At 36.1% G+C, this 22,354-nt stretch overlaps 2 protein-coding genes and 1 pseudogene across 2 annotated transcripts; all 3 read right to left on the reverse strand.

Moving 5' to 3' along the window:
• Window positions 1-4,729: 4,729 nt before the first annotated feature.
• LOC126514405 (olfactory receptor 502-like) lies at window positions 4,730-5,701 on the reverse strand. The gene has a single exon (XM_050163307.1). The coding sequence runs from the start codon at window positions 5,699-5,701 to the stop codon at window positions 4,730-4,732; it is 972 nt and encodes a 323-aa protein (XP_050019264.1).
• Window positions 5,702-11,121: 5,420 nt separating this feature from the next.
• LOC126514452 (olfactory receptor 508-like) lies at window positions 11,122-11,989 on the reverse strand (annotated as a pseudogene).
• A 6,188-nt stretch (window positions 11,990-18,177) lies between these two features.
• Window positions 18,178-19,126, reverse strand: LOC126514403 (olfactory receptor 507-like). Its single transcript, XM_050163305.1, is given in 2 exon segments — window positions 18,178-18,642; window positions 18,644-19,126. Coding segments are annotated over 2 exon segments (948 nt in total).
• Window positions 19,127-22,354: the final 3,228 nt, after the last annotated feature.

Here is a 22,354-nt window from a genome sequence, read left to right on the forward strand (position 1 = left end):
GGGGAAAGGGAGACGGGGAGGGAAATGGGAGGCGGGGAGGAGGCGGAAATTTTTTTTTCAATAAAAAATTATATTTAAAAAAAAGAGAAAAAAAAATAAAAATAAAGAAATTGAATCGTTACTCCAGTACTTTCTAGTACACTAGAGAAGAACCAACCTTGTAAAACTTAGAACATCGTGCAGAAGAATAACTGCAAGTGTTATGGGGGGTAAAATTAGCTGTGGTGGAGAATGAGTGCTTTCAGCTTGGGTAGGATAGCAATGAAATTTCCATAGGGTAAATGATATTTGGTAAGGAAACCAAGAAGAAATTGGTACATGGAGAATGGGCTAACATCTCCCAAATAAAAATACACTGATCCTGATAATCCCAAGAAATAAAAAGAAGTCAGGTTAATCCAACATAAGGATCATGGAAGATATAAAAGTATCTGAATTCTATTTTGATGAGAATGGAAGGAATTAAAATTTATAAATATTGATATCATAATATGATGATATTTATAAATGTTATATGTGTTTTATAGACAATTTTTGTGAAACTTATAAGTGCAACTAACCATCAGCCTAGCAAGGCATGTCTACTAGTACTATAGTGGTACATGGAAGTAATCAAACACTTACTTGGGCCTAAGGTTACTTCCACAAAATGAAGCCTACGCTTAATAACAGTAGTATTAGGGCCAAAAACTAAGCTAAACATGTCTTGAGAAAGGTTGTTTCCTAATTTTCCAAGAAATCACCACACTGACATCCAAAGGGGAAATACCAGCTTGCATTCCCACCAGCAATGCAGAAATGTTCCCTTTTCCCCACAGCTTCTCCAGCATAAGTTATCATCAGTGTTTTTGATCTTGGCCATTCTTACAGGTATAAGATGGAATCTCAATGTCATTTTGATTTGCACTTCTCTGATTACTAAGGATGTTGAACATTTTCTTACATGTCTTTCAGCCATTTTAGATTCCTCTGTTGAGAGTTCTCTGTTTAGGTCTGTACTCGATATTTTTATTGGTTTATGTGTTCTTTTGATGACCAATTTCTTGAGTTCTTTGTATATTTTGGAAATCAGACCTCTGTCTGATGTGGGGTTAGTGAAGATCTTTTTCCATTCTGTAGGCTGTTGTTTTGTCTTGTTGACCATGTCCTTTGTTTTACAGAATTTTTTCAGTTTCATGAGGTCCCATTTATTAATTGTTTCTCTCAGTGTCTGTGCTGCTGGGGTTATATTTAAGAAATGGTCTCCTGTGCCAATGCATTCAAGTGTACTTCCTACTTTCTCTTCTATAAGGTTCAGTGTGGCTGGCTTTATGTTGAGGTCTTTGATCCATTTGGACTTGCGTTTTATGCAAGGTGATAGATATGGGTCTATTTTCATTCTTCTACATGTTAATATCCAGTTTGCCAGCACCATTTGTTAAATATGCTTTCTTTTTTCCTTTTGATATTTTTTGTTTCTTTGTCACTAATTAGGCATTCGAAGGTGTGGAGAAAACTCTTTATTAGAAGAGGTGATAGTTCATTAAGCAGCATGATCACTCAATCTAAATGAACATATACAACTAAAAAATGCTTTTCCCTTGATCAGATAAAACTTGCCGAAAGGGAACATCCCCAAAATTAGTGTTTGAGAAGGGTTTTGCTTTTATTTTTTCCAATTAAATATAAAACATCAAGACCTTTGGACAAATAAGCATTCAAAGAAGAAGGGAAAACTACCCAGAAAAAATTACCAAGAAAAGGAATAGTCTGACCTGATGTGATCTCTGAAGTTTCCAAAAATGTGATTGGATTCCACAACAATAATTCTACTAGGATGATAACAACACCAATAAGCTGAAAAACACCTTCTGAAGATCAGCTTTGGACTACAAACTGCTTAGGATCATTTTGAAGTTGCTTGCTGAAATGATGAAGCCTCACAGACTATTTTAGCCAGGACCTAAGACTTGTCCTTGAGACTTTCTTTTATGTAGAGATTGGACAACTAATGATACTGCTGCCTCTGCCAGGATTTGACAATAAACAAAAACCTTTTCTTTTCAGAATCCTCTAAAAATGTTATTGGCCCCAAAATGAAGTAAGTAAATTTAAGAACATGATGTCTACATTCCCAAGAGGTAGGGTGCATAATTTTTGGTTGTTTAGTGGGTTATGGATATTTGTTATTATAAAAATATGGATATTGTTTAAGGAAGTTAGTTACAATGGTCATAGAACAATTTGAACAGAGAGAGGGGTTTAGATTCAGCGTTCTTGTTTTGAAAAGAAAAATGGGCAATATAGATATAATAGGATATAATGGTAGATTATTGAATCTAAAATAAAAATATGGGGTATATAGAATTAAGATTAAAAGGTAAATTATTGAACCTACTCTTAATTCAAAGAAGCAACTGCTGGTTTTAAATATTGTAAACTGATGGAATTTTTATATTGATACAAAGTTAAGATTATTTTTGTTAGAACATACCATACATACATTTCTAATCCTGTTCAAGGTATTGTGCCTATGCAACTCATTTAACAATTTAATGCAAAGTTTTGGTCCTTGAAAGTTATTATTACCAAAAATTTAGGATAATCAAGAAATGCAGGTGAGTACTTTGTCACCTATTACAATAAAATTTTTAGTCATGTTAGGTATGTTTCAAGATCAAACAGATGTATTTTAGGTACATCTTTAGATGGTCTTCAAACACTTCAGAGATCTGTAGAATATGACATTTAAGATGTCTTAAAAACATAAGTTTCATTTTTATGAAAATGAAACATTTCTGTTCCTGGTATCATAAATCTTCTTCAGAGAAGGTAATCGCATCAAAGAAACTCCACATGGATACTGTCTTCTTTGTGGTAAAAGTAAACCACTGTGCAAGAAAGTACTCTTACCTCAGCTACTGATGGTATGCTGTCCAAATTGGACAAGGAGGATGCAAAAGAGAATGACTATCAATTTTTTTATAACAAGGTTGAACAGTCCTTCAAAAATCCTGCTTCATAGAAAAGTCTCCTTTTTATTTTTATTTTTTATTCATTTTATTTAGCTATACATTTTTCTCTGGTCCCTTTCCTGCCTCTACCCTCCCCTTCAATTCTCCCCCATGGGCCCCATGCTCCCACTTTACTCAGGAGGTCTTGTCTTTTATTTCTTCCCATGTAGACTAGATCCTTGTATGTATCTCTTAGGGTCCTCATTGTTGTATTGGTTTTCTGGAAGAATAGTCTTTCAGATATGCTATGCTTGTAGGCCAAATACAGATGCCCCAACATAACAGAGAAACCTTAGGTGAGCACCTAAACATCCAGCTGTTTCTGTCATGTCTTATATTTTTGGAAGTTGCTTGCTTGCACTTCTTCTTTATTCAAGTAATGTCATTTCCTTCTCATGTCTCTGAAGAAGTTGAAGGTTTTATAGTTAAAGCTTTTCTTGTTACCAGATTCAGAAAAAAAAAATTCTAAAGAGCTCTAAAGCACATAAGCTGAGAGATATTAAAAAGACAATTTTGCTATTTCAAGTTATATAAAAAGTGAATTAGGTACAAGACTTAGGACTCATCAAGATAGAATGGATATTAGAGTACTTTCTCTGAATTTGTTATTGCCTTTATATATTATATATAAGTATTATACTTGTTGTATATAGTTTTCCTTTATTAGTTATAACATTATTTTTTTAGACAAAAAGGGAAATCTGGTGGTATTTTGTTTGTGCTTAAACAAACAGACCTTTCCAGAAGATCAGAGTACCAAGCTAGCTACAGCAGTTAGCCATAATGGTCAGACAGTAGTGGCATACATCTTTGTTCCCAGCACTCAGGAGACAATGCAGAAATATTTCAATGAGTTCAAGGCCACCCTGCGCTGCACAAGATTGAATCAGTCTAAAGGAGAAACAGATCCAAGTGGTGGTGGCTCACACCTTTAATCCCAGCACTAGGGAGGTGAAGATAGGAAGTGATATGAATGGGCAGAGAGATGAATATAAGGCCAGAGTAGACAAGAACTTATGTGAAGAAGGATGCTTTAAAGAAATCCCACACTAGCTCAGAATTGAGTATAATAGAGGGTTATTGATTTAGAGGTAAACTCACAGATCACAATCCTCTGCTGGAACGTGGAACAGCAACTTAATCCCGCAGCCAGAAAAGAGGCCAGACATGTGCTTTACATCGGCATAAATAGTATAAGAGGCCATGCCCAAGTGGGCAGGTACCTTAAAGGGGGTAGGAATTCATACAGCATTCAGGATTTAGTCTGAGGTTTCATAGAGATGGTATTAAATCTGAGGATTCCTAGAGACAAGATGGCCAATTCAGTTTGAGGATTTCACAGAAGTAAGAAGCAGTTGCTAGTGGCTGACTGTTCTGTTTCTCTGATCTTTCACCTTTCACCTCCTAATATCTGACTTTGGGTTTTTATTGTTAAGACTAATTAAAATTAGCAGTACACTTACATGTATCACAGTCTAGTAGGAAAAAAGAAGCACATATGTTAGGTGTGTAGGAGATGGAGTTATAGGACTGAGAAGGGTTGCAGTGACCATGATCAAAACACACTGTATCAGACTGTCAAAGACACATTAAAATATATAGAAGAGAAATACAATAAAATAAAATAGCTATATATAGTTGGAAAATAGGAGATTAGGGTAAAAGGAGTAATAAGAAAACTAACAGTCAAACCTGAGATAATGGTCACATTTGTCTTCCTGATACTCATTATTATATTAAATTTTACAAAACAACTTCTTGTTCTTTATAAATGTTTGCTTATGAATTTTTCCTTTCAGAGCACTTTTCATTTCACTATTCCTGAGGCTGTAGATGAGGGGATTTAACATGGGGTTCACCACCATATAGAATACAGACAACACCTTGTTCTGGTCCATGGAGTAGCTGGACTTGGGCATCACATAAATGAATGTGACAGTCCCATAGTAGAGAGTGACTGCAGTGAGGTGCGAGGTGCAGGTAGAGAAGGCTTTCTGGCGGCCCTCAGTGGAGCGCATCTTCAGGATGGTTATGAGGATATAGAAATATGACATGACTATCACAGTCAGTGTGGTTATAGTGACTGAACCAGCAGAAAACGAGATAACAACTCCAGAGATACTGACATCAGAGCAGGAGAGTTTCATCAAAGGGGCAAAATCACAGAAAAAGTGATTGATTCTATTTGGTTCACAGAATAGAAAAGATAAAAAGAAAAGGGTACCAAAGGAAGCATTAAGAAAACCCCCTATATAAGATCCTACAACCAACTGGATACAGACTTGTGTGGACATTTTGGTTGAATAAAGCAGAGGGTTGCAGATTGCCACAAAGCGATCATAAGCCATGGCAGCCAGAAGGAAACATTCAACAGACCCAAAGAAAGCAGCTGAGCTGAGCTGGATGCCACATCCAAGGTAAGAAATAGTATTTTTCATTACCAGGAAGCCAACAAGCATATTAGGGGTGACAGAAGATGAGATGCCTATGTCAACAGAAGCCAAGTGACTCAGAAAAAAGTACATGGGGTGATGGAGCTGGGAAGAGATTCCAATAAGAAGGATGGTGCTGAGGTTCCCAGACACGGTCACCAGGTAGATGCACAGGATGATGATGAACAGGATGACTCTAAGGACTGGGTCATCTGTTAAGCCCGATAAAATGAACTCTGTCACTGCAGTGTGGTTCCCGTCCTCCAGGAAAGCCATGGAACAGTGTAGTTGCTGTCAGAACAGAGAGTTGTGATAGAGATACTCTAAGAAGGTATTTATAAATATGACACTTTATTTTATTTAATAAAAACTATTATATTATTCAAAATTGAACCAACAATGTATGTTTTACTTAGAGTTTTCTTTGCTTATACATTTCTATGCAGGAACTTTTTCAAATTATTTAATGAGAAATTCTAGAGATGTTATGCAAATAATAGGTAACTTTCATTTACATTTATTTATACTAAAACTTTAATTCCTAATTGTAATTAAAGCTAAATATTTGAAATCATGAGACAGCGTGGAGAGATAGATTGAGAGGTAGATGTTCTTCCACCATAATGACCAGAGCTTGAGTCCTGGAATTCACTGGTGGGAGGTGAGAAACAAATCCTGCTCCTTTGACATCCACAGCTATGCTATGTTACCTGCACTATTCCCTTCATAGAAATAAATAGAAAATAAACATTAAATAACATTTGTCTATTTAAAATAACAATGTATTTGTTATAAGTATAGCAGAGGATTTATATCTAAAAATAATACAGTTATGTAATGAAGACTTAACTAATTGATAAATTTTTTAATTTACTGAAAGAGCAGCACAGGATTAAAAAAAAAACGTGTATGTATTCCTATTTCCAATTTCTATGAAATAGCATTTAGTTCTTTTGTAATTTTTATTTTACAGCAGAAAACTCTTTTAAGTGATATATATGTGAAATAACAGAATTATGGGGTTTGAGAGATTGATCCAAAATGAAGTGCACCGACTGCACTTATAGATGACATTGGTTTCATCCCAGAACCCACATGTTTTCTCACAGCAGTTTGTTTGTGCAGTTCTGTGCACACAATGTCTCTTCTGGTCCTCACAGGCACCAGGCGTGCATATGGTGCACATACCTGCAGACAGGCAAACCTCATATACACAAAGTTAAAAAAAACAAGATATGAACACCAGGGAAGTTGAGCTTAATCTATTACTTTTAGTAACCACACCATAATGGAATGTGGTTATGCTATTCAGAGCATACCCAAATTAGGGACAGATGAAGGATACCATTTCAGCTTTTCTATGGTTAATACATAGAAAGTTACTTTGTTGGTGATATTGTTCAGAAAATCTGCAAAACTAAATAAAGATCACACTAAATTTACAAATGAAACTTTTGTTATAAGCTCCTTATATATTTTAGATTCATGAAAATAGATCATTGCTCTTTAAATTAACTTAAAATATTAATTTTACCATCATATAAAATATGAATAATGCTTAGCACATTATTATTAATTTTTTAGATGCAACAAATCCTTTTCAAATCACAGTGTTTTTTAACTGGAGTGTAATGAAATGAGTTCACTCGATTTTCAACAGAATAAACTGATCAATAAATATTCAAACTCAGAAATTAAGAGGTTTATCCAAGTTCTCCCAGCATGGGACTGATTGATTCTCATTCCTCAAATTTTATATTTATGTCCTCACTTGTCCACAGTGATGCCTGTGATGCTGGAACATTTAGGTCACAGCAAAAAAGGTCTTCACACACAATATTACCTGACAGCAAGCCGCCAAAGCTTTTCAAAGCCAGAGAGCAAGTTAGCCTTTTGGTTGAATGCTAATTGTGCACACCTTTGAAGATCATGTTGGTTTCTGGTCTTACCAATGGGTATATACAAGGAATAAGTTTGAAAACTTATTTATGCCTGGTCATTCTGAATATTTACTTCTAGAATTATAAGGTGATTTTTATGAAATCTTGGTTCTTTTATCCCCTTATATTACATAATTGCTTGATTCCATCTGACTTGTCTCCCACTCTGCCATGATTTATAAAATCAGTACATTTCAAAGAATAAAATATCTCCATTTATCAACAAAGTCAAAAATCTTACCTCTTGGTATAAGAATTCATTTCAGAGTAAGAAATTCAATGTTATGATTTTATAGCTACGAAGTTGTCTCCACTGTCATTGTTTGTCACTGGGGATGGATCCCCTTAGTGCTCTGGATTCAAGTATGTATTCAAATCATCAGGGATCATTACCTCATTCCTAGTGATTACTGAGCAGTTCATTTTGCATAAACACAATTCTCAAGGAGTCTGTCAATCTCAAGTGATTTCTTGTTTTCTCTTTTATGTGAGTATGGTAATTATGGGAGGTACATGATAACTATTATCTTAGGTAAGTCATTCAAGTAGCTATTTGGTTTAGGTTATTTCACACTTTAAAATATTAAATCAATCATTAAATGAACTATTTTTGTTTCTTTCATTTATGTGTACTGATTTTTCTTTTAGTATTTCAGTGGTTGATGTTACATACTCTATTAGGCAGTTTAGTAGACATAGGGATGGAGGAGATGCCAAGTTGAATGAGGATTTGAGGCACACAAAACTTTTATAGTCAATAATACAAAATATTATTATTATTTAGAAATAGTGAATAGAGCAGATTGCACCTTCTTCCGTGTTTCCATATCTGGGTCAACAATTTCAACAAACTTTGAATTTACTGGAGGATAGGTCAAATTAGGGATCCCAGGTAAGTCACTGTCCACTGTCTGCAATGCTCATTAAACCCATGCCGATAGCCACGGTTTGTTCCCCCTATCCTGGGGTCCATATTCTGGTCTAGAATTTTGGGAGAAGATTTTGTCTATACTAGAGGCCTGGCTAGATCTAGACACTCTAGCCTCAACAGAAAAATCCTGCTGCATTAGAGGCCACACTGTGCTAAAAATCCCAGAGGGCAAGAAGGTACCTAGAACACTAGAGGTCACACAAGTACTGGAACTATAGAGGCAACTCTGGCAGAGGTTGGGAAACACCATCTCAAACCCCAGCAGAGACATCCTACTGGACCTGAAGATGTGCTAGGCAGAACCCTTGTCCACTTAGGCCAGAAGACCAGAGAGGAAACAAAACAAATAACAAGACACACTTCCAACAGAGGCAAACACAGGAATCAACACCTAGACCTATAATCATCCCAAACACAGATGCCTAAATGCCATTTTAAGATCATAATCAATAACGAAAAGATTAATAGGGCACCCCAAGAAGACAGCTATTCTACAACAACAAGACAACAACAAAAACTGAACAATGCACCTGAAGCACATGAAGAGACCTTAAAAACAACCGTATGAAGATAATAGAGGTCCTTAAAGAAGAAATGAACTTTGGGAGCTCAGTCTGGACTGAACTCCCAAGGTCCAGTTGAAGAGCAGAAGGAGCGAGAAGATAAGCAAGGAAGTCAGAACCATGAGGGTTTGGTTCACCCACTGAGACAGTGTGCCTGAGCTAATGGGAGCTCACCAAATCCAGCTGGACTGGGACTGAACAAGCGTGGGAACAAACTGGACCCTCTGAATGTGGCTGACAATTGGGGCAGACTGAGAAGCCAATGATAATGGCACTGGGATTTGTATCTACTGCATGTACTGTTTTTTGGGATCCTGTTTTATTTGGATGCATACCTACCTAAGCTTGGATGGAGAGGGGAGGGCCTTGGACTTCCCACAGAGCAGGGTACCTTTTCCTCTCTCAGGACTGGAGGGGGAAGGGAGAGGCTGTAGGGGGCAGGAAGGAAATAGGAGGATGGGAGGAAGTGGAAATTTTAATTGGTATTATTTATAAAGTAATAAAAATAAAAATAAAAAAGAAGAAATGAACTTAAAATGGAAATAAAAGCAATAAAGAAAACACAAACTGAGAAAATTATGGAAATGAAAAATATGGGTAAGTAAGCAGGAACAGATGCAAACATCACCAACAGAAGACAGGAGATGAAAATCTCAAATATTGAAGATATGATAGAAGAAATAGATTCATCAGTCAAAGAAAATAATAAAACTAAAAAATCTTGAAATGAAATATTCAGGAAATCTGGGTATGAAAAGACCAAACCTAAGAATAATAGGAATAGGGAAAGGAGAAGAATCCCAGCTAAACAAAAAAACAGATTATATATTTTAAAAAATCATAGAAAAATAATTTCCAACCTAAAATGGCCTTGTCTATAAAGGTACAAGAAACTTACAGAACAAGAAATAGATTGGATAAGAATCCCTGCACTAAACATACAGAACAAAGAAAGAATATTAAAGTGGCAAAAAAGTTAAGTAGCGTAGAAAAGCAGACCTTTTAAAATCACACCTGACTTGTCAACAGAGATCCTAAAATTTTAAAAATGTGCCTTGACTAATGTGTTTCAGTCCCCAAGAGACCACAGATCCACACAAATCCAGATACACTAAACCTGAAAGAGGAGAAAGTGGGGAACTGTCTTGAACACATTGGTACAGGAGACAATTTAGTGAATAGAGCACCAATAGCACAGACGCTAAGATCAACAATTAACAAATGGCACCTCCTGAAAGTGAAAAGCTTTTGTAAGGCCCAGGACACTATCAATAGCACAAAATCGCAGCCTACAGAATGGAAAAAGATCTTCACCAACCATACATCTGACAGAGGATTAATATCTAAACCATATAAACAATTTAAGAAACTAGACGTTGAAAAACCAAATAAGGCAGTTTAAAAGTAGGATAAAGATCTAAATAGATGATTCTCAACAGAAGAATCTCAAATGGAAGAGATACACTTAATTAAATGTTCAACATCCTCAGCCAAGCAAGGAAAAGCAAATATAAATGACTCTGAGCTTTCTTCTTATACTGTCAGTGTGTCTAAGATAAAAAAACACAAGTGATTGCTCATGCTCCAATGGATGTGAAGCAAGGTGAACATTCTTCCATTGCTGGCTGGAGTGCAAACTTGTATAACTACTTTACAAATCAATATGACATTTTCTCAGAAAACTGGAAATCAATTTAATTAAAGTCCCAGCCGTACCATTTTGGGGCATATATCAAAAGAATGCTCCATCATACTACAAAGAGACTTGTTCAAATATGTTACCCCTTTCTGAACAGAAACAGAGGAAAAATGAATTGAGGAGGGAGGTGATGTGGGAGAGAAGAATGTTAGGAAATGCAGGAGGGGAAACTGTGTTCCAGGAGTAGAATGTGTGTGTGTGTGTGTGTGTGTGTGTGTGTGTGTGTGTGTGAAAATCTTGGGTGGCAATATTATTCTCATCAAAGGATTACGAATGATTCTAAAGGTTCAAATCAAAATTCCAAACCTAAAGGCTGCATTTGAAGAACACAGAACCCATGAGAAACATTTGTGCTCAGAAATGCAGATTCTGGTGACTGAAGAAAGGGAAACACAAAGGGAATACTGCAATTTTCATAAAGCTATGTTTTACAATGAAGATGTTCTTGATACATTGTAAAGTTTATCTCTAAAATGTCATAAATATAACTGTATAATTACATGCTATACTGTCCATTCACCTGGAATATCAGGGCTCATTACACTGTTTAAAATTCCAGATATCTATGGGTACCAGTGAGAGATAGCCACAATTCTCATGGTCTCTTTATCACCCTTGTTTCGGAGGCTATAGATTGGGAATTTTAACATATGGGTCATCATGTAGAACATGGACACAGTCTTGTTCTGGTCCATGGAGTAACTGGATGTGGGCATCACACAAATGAATATGATGATATCATAGAACAGAGTGACTGCAGTAAGATGGGAGGTGCTGGTGGAGAAGGAAATCTGGTGGCCCTCAGTTGAATATATTTTCAGAATGGTGAGAAGGATATAGACATAAGACAGAACAATGATAAATACAATGACCATAATGATGAAGCCTGAAGATATTGCTTGAATGACTTCAGAAGAAGAGTCATGAGAAAAAGAAAGCTTTGAAAGTGGTGAATAGTCATAGAATATACGATTAACTTTATTTGGTCCACTGAAGGACAGATTGAGGCAATAACCAGTAAATATCTAAGAATTTGCATCCACCTAGGTAGAGGACTCCCATTAGAAGGATTTAGACTATAGAGGACATCTGTATGGAATAGGCAGAGGTGAGAAAATGGCTGCACAGTGGTCATAAGCCATGACATCTACCAGGAAGCACTCAGCTGACCCAAATGTCACTACAGGACAGAAGTGGGCCACATAGTCAGGGACAGGGATAATTACTTCTTTCCTGAGATAACCCTTCTGCATGATAGTTGTGACTAATGAGGAATACCCTACACAAGCCAAATGGTTGAGGAAAAGGTACATCGGCATGCGAAGCTGAGGGCTGCTTCTGCTCAGCATGATTATGCTCACATTGGCCATTAAGGAGAGAGACTGTTAGAAACATAACAAATAAAATGGCACAGACTGTAGCATCCTCTGTCACCCCAAAAGATTGAACTCTGATGTATTCTACAGGTCCCATTTATGTCAAGTACTCTGCCTTGAAAGAAAACTAGACAGATATTAGAATGGAATACAGTATTTCAACCTATTTTTTACAGCAGCTATATAATATGAATGACAGAAATGCATATGTTATGCTTAAATTTCAGAAGTATTTTCATGTACCACATCACATAAAATAGCAAATATCGATTGATGAACGAACTGTAAAAATTAGTACTTCTTTTCTCCTTTGTAACAAACATATTTTTGTGTTAGTCTATATTCAAATGATGAATAAAGAACAACTGAAATAGAATGATGTAATTGTTATATTTTAACCCTTTACTCTTCGGAGGGCCTGCCACACAGATCCCAAATCATGGAAGCTTTTTCTTTCCTATGAATGCCCAGCTAGGCTTATTTCTATTCAGTTTTTCTTATATTATCTTATCTATCTTTTGTCTCTTTGGTTTTACCTTTCTATATGTCTTTCTTTACTTTTTACTCTGTGGCTTGCTGTGTAGCTGGGTAGTTGGCCTCTGCAGTCTTTCTTTCCTTCTCCTTTCACTCCCCCATCTTCTCTTAGCAGATATCTCCTACTTATTCTCTCTGCTGGCCAACCCAATATCCTTTTTCCTGCCTTGTTATTGATCTTTTAGCTTTTTATTGGAAACAATCAGGTGTTTTAGACAGTTTCACACAGTTAAACAAATGCAACATAAAAGAATACAGCACATCATTGCATCAATAAACAAACATTCTATAACATAAATTAATGTATACATCTTCAACTATTATTCCACAACAGAAAAACTCATTTTTCTCAAGAATTCAGTGTCAGGGATACTTCATGTTCACACACACAAACACACACACACACACACATATGGGGAGGGGGGGGAAGAATGAAAGAAATAGCAATACTGACCTTGGAAATTGTGTCTGTTCAGTCATTTACAGCCTTATGTCATTATGTTTTAAATTTGTTTAAAAATGATCAGTTCTGAATCACTGCACAAAGTCCCACGTTTCATGGCAGTTTTATTCAAGAATCTCATATACTTTGACCGTATTCCATCCCCAAACCTCTCCTATGCCTTTATTCTTTTTAAAATTAGTTTCCTTCCCTTACCTAAATATTGCTCTTTCCAAATCTATGTCATACATGTGTGAATAAATATTACTACTTCTTAATAATAGTATATGTGAATTTACTGAGCAATACCAAGCATTATATACAGTGTGCTTTCATGTGTTTAAACTCTATTGTAACACTTTTCGTGTGTGGCAGAGGTGTGAAATTTAATCCTTTATAGAAAATGTACGAATATAACAGTATCTAAGCTGAAGTGAACATTGCATGGCATGGATGCATCATATTATACAGAAATGACATGACTGGTTTATCCACACAACACAGGGATAAGGATTATGACTTTGTTACCGAGAATTTGTGGAACCCTAGGTAAATGGCGCACACTATACAACACTCACCGTTGCTTTGTTTTAAAACATGGCACCTGGTGATATTCTTGAGTAAGACAGTATCCATAATGCCATGAGTTTATAATAGAAACAAGCAAATGTGGAACTATTTACTTATGTCTCTTTTAAATGTGTTTATAATTTCTAATATGAAAATGAGAAACAAACTCCCGATATCAACAGAAACTGAAATCATTTCCTGTCAGTGTCAATGCCTCAAGGACAAACAAAAAATTGCCAATTTAAAGAAAAGCTATGTTTTATTTTATGAGAAATTGTATCTTATGGGAAATGACCTTTTGAGTAGCTATCTTGATTTTAAAATTCCACTGAAACTCAATCAGGACTGAAAACTGCAGATACACATGTTCATATAAATACATGTTATCTACTAGCACCTATCAACTAAGCTTTGTGTGCTGATGCACTTTTTAGGTGAAAACTTCATGGATTGATAAACATCCTTCTAACAATCTTGGAAATGTCAGGAGCAAAGAAGGGTACAGTACAGTGGAAATAATTTTAGCTCAAACTCAAAAGCTTTCTGGAAACAAAGTGCATTTTAAATACCTCTTCATGGAATCATCTTTATTTTTAAATTTAGTTTTACATTTTTAATTAGGGAGAAGTTTACATGCAATAGTGGGAGATAATACCACAAAGATCTCATGTGTATTTGGTTGCATCTCTCCACACATACAATAATGTCACAACCAGTATAGTGTGAAGGCGTAATGAAGGCGTAAGTCATGAACAATGCCACACCAGTTTGGAGTTATGATTAATAGGGTGTTATTTATTTAAAGGGGAAAAAACTTACAGATCACCGTCCCAGACAACAGCCATCTGCACAACCAGGAAGGGAGTCTAGTCTCCGGCAGAGCAGGAAGTGAAGAGAGTGAGCAGAGGAAGTAGCCGCTTTTTTAAAGGGAGAGAGACCACGCCCCAATGGGCTGGTATCACAGCAGCTATTGGTTGGAGGGGCGGAAGGATCTCTCGCAACAATAGTGGAATGGAAATACTGTCCAGACACAGACCATGACCATCAGCATGAATATTGCTCATGCTGTCAGATATAACTATAAGGATCTCCCTCCCTTCCCAATTTTCCCATTCATCTCTGACCACAAGTGATGTCTTCTTTAACTCTTAGTTTTGTCATCAAATGCTTTATCTGGAGGTTCATTTCTGGGTTGGCTTCTGTTTTCTCTTAGTTTTCAATTGAATGTTCTTAACTGTACTGCTCCACTTGTCCACTACATTAGAGGACATTGGTTTTCATTTTTTTCGCCAATTTTGTTCTCTCTTTTTGTAGCAACAGTTGCTGTGGTAACAGAATGACCAAAAACCAACTTGTATAGAAAAGGGTTTATTTGGCTTACACTTCCATGACACAGTAAATCACTGAGTTAGGAACTTAAGTACCTGGGAGCTGGGAGCTGAACTGAAGCAAGAAAGTGATTGAATAGTGCTTAGTAGATTTACTCAGCATGCTTGCTCAGCCTGCCTTCTTAAAGGCACATGACCGTCTGCCCAGGAGTGGCATCGACCGCAATAAGCTGGGCCTTTTCACATCAGTTATTAAGCAAGAACTGCCTTATAAAAATGCCTACAGGCCATTTTGATGGAAGCATTTTCTTAACTGCTGTCCCCTCTTACCAGATAACTCTAGCTGGTTCCAAGTTGCCAAAAAATTTAGCTAACATACCATCTCGCTAGGCTGCATGATGATGTGGGGGGTTCTCATTCTCCCAGTATAATTGTAGACCCAGGTAGTGAGAGTAGAAAGGAGGAGAGGATGAAACAGCTGTCCACCCTGTTGAGCCACGGAAAGAGGATGGGTTGGAGGGTCATACTTCTTCAGCTGTGTTTGTTTGAATTATGGCAAGCATTGTCCAAGAAGCTTCCACTGGACCAAAGCAAATGTTTAACTGTGACTTCATTAGGAAGCTCAGGTTACAGATTCTTGTCTGTGCCTGTCTTGGAATCTGGAGGAAGCTATATATTATCTCCAGTAAATGAAAACATCAAACTAAAGAGACTTCCTTCTGTGCTGTCCCTCTGGTTCTGAGTAACCCAAGCAGTTTATCTGCTTTCCTTTCGTATGAGTCCCAAAACTTAAAAAAATAATGAGCACCAAAATTATTAATCCAAACTCTCACTTACGTTTAAAGAAACTTAGCCTAATACATTCCATCATGGCAGTTCAGATGTGGAGCCCTCCATATTTAGGATAGAAGGAACTTACTAAGAGAAATGTGTCAAAACAGTCTCCATGTGTTGGAGAGTTCTACAAATCTGATCATTTCCCTTTTCAAGGAGCAGGACTTAAAGGATGGCAAATGTCTGTGACATTGACCTTTTTGTTAGTAGAGACTGTTTACATGCCCAGTAACATACCCACAACCAACAAAATAAATGATTTCAGACAGAGAAAGTGTTTTTTCTCCTGAATTAAATTTTTCATTCATTGAGGATTCTTATTTATTTAAATTTATGGAATTCCTATATACATGTGAAAATTTGAGCTCAGAGAAACAAAAAGACATTTAATCACCCAAATGAAACATTTAGGGTTATGGGAAAACAAGTCACGAATGGTGCTCAGAAAAAATGGATATCCTCATGCAGAGGAATGAAATTAGACTTCTATCACCCATGCAAAAAGATAAACTCCAAATGAACAAAAAAGCCTCAATGTGAAACCTGAAACTATGAAACTTCTAGAAGAAAATAAGAATAGTCCATTGCAAACCATAGGTACAGGAAATGACTTTCCAAAATGTAGTTCTTTAAAAGATTCTACACAGCAAAGGACATCAACAGTTATGTGAATAGGGATGCCAAAAAGTAAAATAAAATCTTCATTAACTATACGTCTGATAGAGGAGTAATAGCTAGAATATATAAAGAAATAAAAATACAACAAACAAGAAAGCAAATAACCAACAAATAACCCCATTGAAAAATTTGGACACTTACAAAATAATATAGTTAATTTATCTTCATGGTTGTTGATGTTATATACCTAAACTCATTTAGAATCCAAGGCATAGAAAATGAAAGTTAGTGAGCAGTGGTATCAGTTATGCTTCCCCAGAGGAACAAGTCTATACATAAATACACACACATATATGTGTATGTATATAGATGTATACACAGACACACTCACACATAGTATTTCTTCTAACAGATTTTTATGGTATTACCTCATAAAATTCATATATACAAGGAGAAACAGGGAGATGGAAAGTGTGTGTGTGTGTGTGTGTGTGTGTGTGTGTGTGTGTGTGTATCTGCAATTTTCTCATGAAATTGCATGACTGGTCATTTAAAATCCATAGGGTAGATGACCATCTAGAATATACTGGCAGGAGTTGTTGCAATAGCTTAGACTCCAAAGCTGTGATGGAGGCAGAAGACTAACTTCTCAAAAACTCTAATATTTAAAGCCTTGAGCTGATCAGAAAAAGCTGTTTATATTGAGAGATAATCTGCTTTATTTGATTAGTGGTAGATACTAACCACCTACTCACACCACCCAAATCTTACTTACAGCAGTATTGTAGCAAATATGTGGGTGTCATCTCATAGTCAAGGCAGTAAATTAGCCAACTTATTGGCACTATTTATTATAAAAGACATCAGCCTAAAGTAGAGACACTGGCAATGAACAGTAGTAGACCATGTTTGTCTCAAATGTACAGAATTTCTGGCAAAGTATAACAACAAAGAAAGGGAGAAAACATATTTTTATTTTTCCTACAGAAATGACTTTACTCAATGACGGGGTCCTTAAGTGTAAGGAAACAAGTTGGGAGGGAATAATAAATATACTTGTTATTATCACATGGAGAAGAGTAAAGATTCTCAGGGAAACTGGGGCTATGGTTTACAGATAGAGTACATTGATTCTAACAAGCTCTAGATTCCACTCTCATAATTTAAAAAAGTTTCCTAGGGCAGCATAATAGTCAATAATATCTCATCCCCTACATGGAATGCTCCTTTCATAAACAGTCAGTTTTAGCATCAGAGGATTGGAGAACATATCTAATGCCTATGAGTGTTAAAGTTTTATTCAAATAAATGATTCTACTGCAATAAAACACCTGAAACAATTTTATTGTCTGCTCTACCTTGTTATTTTCTCTCTAAATATCTTTGTTCGAGCTATAGTTATTATACACACTTACTTAAGGGTAGCTGTTATTGAAAATGGACACAGACTTAAAAAATTATACAGTTAGTAATTTCTCCATAGAAGAGAATTACTTTAAAATATGAATAAAAGTGAACGATAATTTTGAACATCTGATTTTTTGGAAGTATTTTTGGTTATGCATGAAATGTATAACTTACTAAAAATATGTCATTTACTTTCTGATGTATTAACACTCACCCTGTACATTTACTGCCAAAATTCAAGTCTGGTAATATGCCATATCATGCATTTCAATCATCAATACCCAGTTTCATTTTTTCTTTTTTTTTTTTTAGGGTGTAGGATCCCCGGGAACTAGAGTTATATGTAGCTGTGAGCTGCCATGTGGGTGCTGGTAATTGAACCCAGGTCCTCTTGATGAACAGTTAGTGCTTTTGACAACTGAGCTATCTCTCCAGCCCCCACTTTCCTTTTAATACTATGGCATATCACTATTACATAGCATGCGACAAAATAACAAGTTAAAGACATCTCTAGGAAAATGTTTTCTTACTTAGCTGTCTCTTCAGAGCATCCTTAATCTCATTATTCCTGAGACTGTAGATGAGGGGGTTCAACATGGGGATCACCACCATGTAGAACACAGATAACACTTTGTTCTGGTCTGTGGAGTAGCTGGACTTGGGCATCACATAGATGAATGTGACAGTCCCATAGAATACAATCACTGCAGTGAGGTGTGAGGTGCAGGTGGAGAAGGCTTTTTGGCGGCCCTCAGTGGAGCGCATCTTCAGGATGGTGATGAGGATGTAGGTGTAGGAAATGGCTATGACAAACACTGTGATCATAATGATGGAGCCAGCAGAAAATGAATCAAGAATTATGAAGACACTGTTATAAGAACAGGAGAGTTCAACTAATGGAGTAAAATCACAGAAAAAATGATTGATTCTGTTTGGTCCACAGAATATAAAAGAAAAGAAGGAAATGGTAAAAAAAAAAAGAAGCATTAAGAAAACCACCAATATATGATCCTATAAGCAACTGGACACAGATTTGTGTGGATATTTTGGTTGAATAAAGCAGTGGGCTACAGATTGCCACAAAACGATCATAAGCCATGGTAGCCAGAATGAAGGACTCAGTTGATCCAAAGAAAGCAGCTGAGCCAAGTTGGATGGCACATCCAAGGTAGGAGATGGTGTTTCTCTTTACCAAGAAATTGGCAAGCATATTGGGTGTGACAGAAGATGAAATGCCTATGTCAACAGAAGCCAAGTGACTGAGAAAAAAATACATGGGGTGATGGAGCTGGGAAGAGACTCTGATGAGAAGGATGGTGCTGAGGTTCCCAGACACGGTCACCAGGTAGATGCACAGGATGATGGTGAAGAGGATGACTTTAAGGACTGGGTCATCTGTCAGGCCCAATAGAATGAACTCTGTCACTGCAGTGTGATTCCCATCCTCCAAGAGAGCCATGGGAGAGTGTAGGTGCTGCCAGAACAAGGCTGTGAGGGAGACATTACAAGAAAGGATTTGTAAATATGTAGCTATATTTTCAATAACACATATATAGTACAAATAAATGCATCCTTTAAACCATATATTTAGTGTATTACATTGGGTTACCAGTGTTTATATGTTCATATGCATTGATTATTTAATAAATTTCAAAATAAAATGCTAGAAAATTTCTTCAAATAATGTGTCTTTATATTTTTGTATAATAAAATATACCTAACTATGTTTATTCCTAAATTTGTAAGTTGTGAGACTTCTGAAAATAATAGAGAATTGTCCTATGTAAAAGAAAGATCTAAGGTGTACAAATACAAAATTATGCAATGGAGTCCTAAGTATTTTCTGATCTTTAAGAATACTTTCCAAGCCAAACCATGGTGATGCACGCCTTTAATCCCAGCACTTGGGAGGCAGAGGCAGGCGGATCTCTGTGAGTTCAAGACCATCCTGGTCTACAAGAGCTAGTTCCAGGACAGGCTCCAAAACCATAGAGAAACCCTGTCTCAAAAAAACCAAAAAAAAAAAAAAAAGAATACTTTCCAAATCACTTTAAATATATTATACAGTGCTCTACTGCTGTTTCCATGAAATAATACTAGAAATCTTAGTGATTCAATTTCATGGTTTATAAAAAGGGTGATTTGGAAATGTTAAGGAAGTTAACAATGCAGAGGAAACACTGGAAAGAAGACATGAAGTACAGGCGGGGTGAAGTCAGTCTTAATGCTAGGAAGCAATGGAAAGAAGACATGAACTACAGGCAGTATAAATTCAGTCTTAACAATGCTAGGGAGCACTGGAAAGAAAACATGAACTACAGGCAGTGTGAAGTCAGTCTTAACAATGCAGAGGAAACACAGGAAAGAAAACTTGAACTACAGGCAGTGTGAAGTCAGTCTTAACAATGCTAGGAAACACTGGAAAGAAGACAAGAACTACAGGCAGTGTGAATTCAGTCTGCTCTTACTACACTGTGTTTGATGAGTGACAAGAAAATGAGAAATTTGCTGGAGACAAGAAGTCAGCTTTTCTAATAGAAGGTCCATGCTTAGCGTTGTAGGTCATCAAGTCTGTCAACTATCTGACTAAATTAAGGCCAATTTTTATAGTGAGAAATATAATATTTTACAGTATTTGGGAAGAACTAATATTATAAATGGGAAGACATGCTATAAATTAATTAAATATTTACTTACCTATCAAAGCATTGCCTTATGGTTATTTTTCACTATCAGCCTAATCATTGACAAATATGTGAATACCACTTCTAATAATATTAGTATGAGCTTATTCATATACTCACCAAGTCTTCTCCTAACATAATGATGTTTTCTAGCTGGAATAAAATTGAATGAAATAATGTGATGCTCAACAGAGTACAAGGATAAATATTCAACCTGGAATATCAAGCTTACCCAGGCTCCCCAACTAGGAGCAGGTTATCCTATCTTGAGACTTTTAGCCTTATATTCTTCTGTTTGTCCAAGGTGCCTAGAGCCTGTGATGCTAGAGTAGTCAGTCAGTAAACAAAGTCTGCCTTTTCATGAAGCATTGGTCAGAAAATCACCAAGCTATGTCAAAGTTTTGAACTTATTAGCATTTTTTTCTTGGTGCTAAGCTTACACACCATTAGACACCATATGGGCTTCAAGCCTTCTAAGTATGTGAATAAATAAGAAAGCTATGAAAACTAAGTTCTATACCTGATTATTCACAGGAATTTGACTACGAAAATATAAATCGTGTTATTTTTTTCTTATTTATACCTGACTTTTTTCTTGACTACAACTTCTAAATAGGTACATATTTTCAAAGAGCAAAGTCTTCTCCACTGGTAGAGACAAGTTAGGACACTCACCTTTTGAAATAAGGACTCATTCTAAAGTAGAAAGTGAAGATAATTACATCATATTTTTATAGTGTCGTAGCTGTCCCCACAATCATTATTTGCCATTGAGAATACGTCTCTGAAAAGTCTGGGGATTCAAATATAAATTCAAATCCCCACGGGCCAATTTCTCAGGTAAAATAAGCCATTTATGACATATAAACATAAATTTCAAGGAGCAATTTTGGATTTTTTTGTGTGTGTATTGGTGCACTTTCATTTGACAATTATTAGGAGTATATGATAACAGGATTACCTTAAACAAATGTTAATTCTAGGTTCATTTTAAATTTCATGGTAGTGGATTCTGAGATTAAAAATAGTCAATATTTTCTTCTTTCATTTAATACCATTTAATCAGTGTGTTTTCTACTGAGTGATATAATTCCCTTCATTGGGTAGCTTGAGGAATATGGGGAGGGAGGAGATGTAAAGTTGCTTTTTTAAAGAGCAGTTATTTAAGAAACATATATTTTTCACAGCCAAAGATATAAAATATTGTTATATAGAAAACTATGAGTACAAATACATGTGGCTTATCCTCAAGTAAGAATTGATGGCTCATAATTCCCACCTCAAGCAGATTTTAGCTTTTATTTTATGATGAAGGTAGGTAGAAACAGTGTTCAGTTTGAAGACCCAGTCTGATTCCTGATAATCTTAATTTTATGGAATCTTTCACTCTATCTGTGATGCCACCTTGATGTAGTGGCTGAGCCCTGAGGATTAATCACCTTTCAAAATTCCACCATCAAAGTTCTTTTGTTCACTGTTCAATTCTTTGAATAAAGTAATTCTTCAAACTCTGAACAACTTTTTCAGGGACCATGAACACACACACACACACACACACACATAGGCATAGATATAATTTTAGGTCTACTGATTTATCATGTTCTGGGGGATACTTAGAAAATGTTTATTCTGTAAGCTATAATATAATTTTGAATATATACTTAAGATTTTTTTCAATTACTTCAGTTGTATGCAAGACAAGGCTGGTTAAAGTGAACAACTCTGCCATTGTCTGAACAGAAGCCTCAATGAACATGAATGAAACAGTGCATTCACACAACTTATACACATAGGTACTACCTTATTTGACATGTTCCTCATATCCTGCAATCCTTTCTCAGGTTTTAGGTTCTCAACAATACCTGCACTGTCAAACCTTTGCCTGTGGCACATCAACCCCCCACACAAGTCTTTGTTGTTGATTTTGTTTTATCATCAGTTCTCAACGTCTTCTGATAGCCCAAATTACTTATGTTTTAATTTTATTGTCAAGATCTTAAATA

This window comes from Alexandromys fortis, unplaced genomic scaffold (genome assembly GCF_014885135.2).
Source record: "Alexandromys fortis isolate MF-2015 unplaced genomic scaffold, M_Fortis_MF-2015_v1.1 scaffold_129, whole genome shotgun sequence".
NCBI classification, from domain to species: Eukaryota; Metazoa; Chordata; class Mammalia; order Rodentia; family Cricetidae; genus Alexandromys; species Alexandromys fortis.